Source organism: Lygodium microphyllum, chromosome 8 (genome assembly GCF_053477565.2).
Source record: "Lygodium microphyllum isolate KBCC chromosome 8, Lygodium_microphyllum_v1.1.10, whole genome shotgun sequence".
Classification (NCBI taxonomy): domain Eukaryota; kingdom Viridiplantae; phylum Streptophyta; class Polypodiopsida; order Schizaeales; family Lygodiaceae; genus Lygodium; species Lygodium microphyllum.
The window spans coordinates 55,300,262-55,304,940 of NC_141142.1; the positions used below are offsets into that span (position 1 = coordinate 55,300,262).

General features: G+C 44.3%; 1 protein-coding gene across 1 annotated transcript; it reads left to right on the plus strand.

Moving 5' to 3' along the window:
• Window positions 1-2,522: 2,522 nt before the first annotated feature.
• Window positions 2,523-4,223, plus strand: LOC148032302 (aspartyl protease family protein 2-like). The gene has a single exon (XM_087683901.1). It carries the CDS (start codon window positions 2,523-2,525, stop codon window positions 4,086-4,088), a length of 1,566 nt encoding a protein of 521 aa, XP_087540027.1. The 3' UTR covers window positions 4,089-4,223.
• Window positions 4,224-4,679: the final 456 nt, after the last annotated feature.

Genomic DNA, 4,679 nt, shown 5'->3' on the forward strand with positions numbered 1-4,679 from the left:
GTATCTAGTGCCTAAGAATGCAACCTTTATGCGATAATGAGTTGGAACAATATGTAAATTCAATTCTTTTACCAACTTTGCAGAAATAAAATAATGTGTGCTCCCATCATCATGCAAAACAATCTTTTCTTGATTATGCACAAAACATTTCATCATTAATAATGAATGAGGGTTTGGCATACCTGTTAAAGTATCTGAAGCTTTGCCAATATCATCATCATCTTCAGTGAAGTCTGGCATATCTTCATGATCTTCATCTTTAGTCGCTCCCAAGTAATTGATTTGAACGATTGGCTTCTTGGATTGACAATTCATTGCTAAGTGTCCAGGTTGTTGACACTTGTAGCAAACTATTTACTTTGCTTTGGAAACATTATTGGTATAAGGGTTGGAAATTTGGGTATGTTGGGATTTGAGCGGAGAGATGGCTTCGGATTTGAATTTGTGTTTGATGGTAAATTAAGGATTCTAGTCCAGGGTTTACAGAAAGAAGAAGAAACAAAGCGATTTTGATTGAATCTTCAAAAGTTAGAATTAAATTGCTTGTACCGAAGTTACCATTAGTTGGAAATTGTTGTTGTGGTCACTTTTCTCGTCCACGAATTTTGTCTTTAGCATCATGTGCTAAAGAAATTGCATCCTCCAAAGTCTTTGGCTTGAACATGTTTACTTCTGCATAGAAGTGACCAAGCAAACCAGACATATACTTGTGCTTGTGGATCACCTCACACACACACACACACACACACACACAGAGGAGCTATTCGCCTAGGCTCCAATATGGCATTGGAGAGAATCATCCTACGCTTGAAGAGAGAGAAAGAGAAGATTATTGCGTGCAATTTGACAAAGCATTGGGGAAATTCTTGTAGGCTTCATCCCCCCTCCCCCCCACCGGCCCTAGAATGAGCATGGATGTGGACACCTATCACCTCAATGAGCCACTCACGTCGATAGTGCCTCCCCCTATAATAGTCAAGGGTGTCGTGATGGCTAAGCACTAAAAATGGTGAAAAAATTTCAATAGAAAAGCGTAATAAACTAAGGAAAATACAATGATAAATGTTTAGAAATGAAACATCATTTGAGTCTTTGCTAATATGAAAATTGATGCTATATATGCCTTACTAATTGAAAATTGATGCTACATATGAATTAGGAGATAGATTTGGCAAGAGGTATATCTATGATGTGTGCCTACACATGTCCTACTAGGGTTGTTGATATGTAGAGAGAGAGAGAGAGAGAGAGAGAGAGAGAGAGAGAGAGAGAGAGAGAGAGAGAGAGAGAGAGAGAGAGAGAGAGAGAGAGAGAGAGTGTGTGTGTGTGTGTGTGACCATATATTGTCAAAATTGATAATTCAATAGATAGTAGTATGCATGATTTGATCAATATTGATCAATAATTTTGATTTTTTAAATTTAACAAAATCTATGGATGGTGTAAAATGACTAGATTAAACATTCATATAAAAATGCCAAAAAAGAGGGTACCTTGAGCACTTAGGAAGAGAAAATGAGTGTGTGACAAGCAAAATTGATAATTCAATTGATAGAAGTTAATGGAATCTATGGATGGTGTAAAATGACTAGATTAAGCATTAATATAAAAATGCCAAAAAGCATCAAGTACTTAGGAACAAAAAATTGAAATACAATTTTTGAACTGTACTAAAATTAGGATCAAATTTGTACAATTAGAATTTCTCTTCAAGCATAAAACATAAAGCACACTTAAAAATTAGCATCCTTTTAGAATTGAAAAAAATCTCACATTCTTAAAAAATGAAGGTTTTTAGTTTGGTTTTCAAAGAGCACGACTTGGAAATATATATGATTTTACTATAGCATTGATTTTAAGTAATTTTTGAGGATTCTCTAAGAGATTCCAAATGTTTCTCCTAAGACTCAATATACCCACAAGGTTTGCAATAGTGTTTAAACATTTTTCAATCATCCTCCCTTTGTGCCATTTTAATTCTCTCTAGGGATGTGTTTCGATTCTCTCTCATCTTCCTCCCATATTATTCTATGTCGATTGTGACTCTCTCTCTAAAGAACGCTTTCTATTATCTCCTTGTCCTTAAGATTCTAGAATTGACTATTTCTCACATATCCATGCACAATATCTTTTATATTCCTACATTCTGTATAGATTGGGGTAGAAGCTTGTAATAAGGTAGCAGTCCCTCTTTGAAAGGCATGCCGAAAAAGATAATGGTAGGACCATATTCATCACAAGATGGACTTGTTGAAGCTACGTGCATACGCTGGATTCTGAAGCCAAACCAGCTTTCACCAACAAGCCGGATATAATGGGGCGAGCGCGTCGGTCAGAGGCGAGATATGTACTTAAGATCAGTCGGTCGGTCCGGCGCAAGGGAGCAAGATATGTACTTGTGAAGATTTGTCGGTCGATCCGCAGTGGCAACAGGTATATATTCATCTGTGAAGGAAGTAACTAATGAAGAGCGCAGGCTATTAATCAGTTTGCTATTCCTCCTCGCCATCGCCATCGCCATTATGTGGATCTGCAGGGTCCTACTCCATGTGCAGGCGCTGGTCGTCTTCCTACTCCACCTCAACACGCTCATCATCAACACTGTTGCGGGTGCAGCCGACGTGAGAGTGGGCGGCTACGACGATGAGGGGCTCGAGATGGATATCTTTCACAGGACCTTCGTGCAGGAGGTACATACCAAGGCGAACAACGCAATTCACGAAGTCGACCACGTAGGTTATAAGCGCCTGGAAAGGGACGAGGCCCGGGTTCAATCCCTCCTCAGTATTCTCCTGGAGGCCGGTACTGCTACTGGGCGAGCTGGTCCCGACGGTAGAGCATCTGCCGCGGACCAGCAGCTAGACGTGGTACCTGCCTTGAAACTCGCCAGAAGTGGAGAGTATCTCGTCAGGCTCGGGTTGGGCGGCGGCTACCACAATTACCTGTCCCTCGACACCGCCAGCGAGCTGTCGTGGGTCCAGTGCAAGCCATGCGGCGGCAGTTCATGCGTCCCGCAGGTGGACCCCTCCCTCTTCGATCCTTCCGCCTCGGCCACCCTGCGCAACGTCTCCTGCAAGTCGCCTGTGTGCCATCGCCGACTCACGACGGGGCTCGTTGGCTCGTGCTACGCGGGCACTTCAAATTGCGCCTACAAGGTGAACTATGCGGACGGCTCTTCCACCGCAGGAAGCCTCGTTACGGAGGCCATCACTGGCTTGAACAAGAACAAGCAGGTTGAAGTGCTGCTGGGCTGCGGCCACGACAACAAGGGCAAAGTCTTCGAAGGTGCGGCGGGAATCGTAGGTCTTGCACGGGGCCCACTCTCCCTTGCATCACAGCTCAGCGATGATGGCGATCATAGACCTACCTTCTCCTACTGCCTCCCTCCGAGGCAGCTACCCTCCACTCTCATAGGCCGATCAGTTCTAAGTGCCGCTAAAGGAAGCCTCGTTCTTGGATCGTCAGCCACTACCCCAGCAGCTCTAGCTAATCTCCGCTTCACACCACTTCTCCATCACCCGGACCCCGCTCGTCGGACTTTCTACTACGTCTCCCTGACCGGCATCACCGTTGGCTCCTCCCTCCTTCCCATCCCCCCCTCCGCCTTCCAAATCGACAGTCGCACCGGCGGTGGCGGTGTCATCCTCGACTCCCAAGTTGCCATCTCCCGCCTCGTGCCTGCTGCTTATGCTGCTCTTCGCACCGCCTTTGTCCGCGAAGCCTTGCCCCACCTCGGCCACCCGTCTCCCGTCGACAGTGGATCCTTCCTCGACACCTGCTTCGACACCAGCCACATCCAACTACGCCAACCGCACGATCAACCTCTACACGTTCCACGTGTTGTGCTTCACTTTGCAGGTGGCCTCGACCTCGAGCTACCTCCCTCCAATGTCCTCATCTGGCTTGACGATTGGGCGACCACCGCCGATGGAAAGCCCCCCTCCACAAAGCAGCTATGCCTCGCATTCGCACGTGTCCCTAATAACAAGTCCTTCTCCATCATCGGCAACATCCAACAACAGGGTTTCCGCATTCTCTACGATGCACCCCGTGCCAGACTCGGCGCCGCACCGCAACAACGCTGCTAGACTGTCTAGCTGCCTCTTGTTGTAAGGATTCGTTTGAAGCGGCTTGACAGAACGGTCTTCTCCTTTGCCATGAATAATACGGCCGCCGTGAGCGAACGTAAATTCTTTTGATATTTTGAGTTTTTGAATGCAATGCTGCTTGAGTATTATTTTATTGGTCTCATCGTCGCTGTTGTGTGAACCCTTGATTTATATCTGCGTTTACTTATAAAAATATCAAAACGTTCCAAGCTTTATATTTGAGGTAATATCTTTTACATAGTCAGTAACTCACTTAGATTTAGAAAGGGATCTTGTGTGGGATTGTTAAATGTAGCTGTATTGGCCCTTTATTGTAGATCTTTTACGTCTTTGTAATAATGGCTAGGAACATACGTAACTATGCAAAGTTGCTATGAATAGATAAATCAATGGGAGATTGTAAAATACCACCCTCTTGGCCACTTTACCCTAGACCTCTGTCTTTTGATATAAATCTTTAACTCTTGGATTTATTTAAGATGTGTCTAAATACCTATAAAGCTACTTACTAAAGTCCATGACCTTCTATTTATAATCATCTAAACGAGATTAGGATTACTTTCAAAGTTT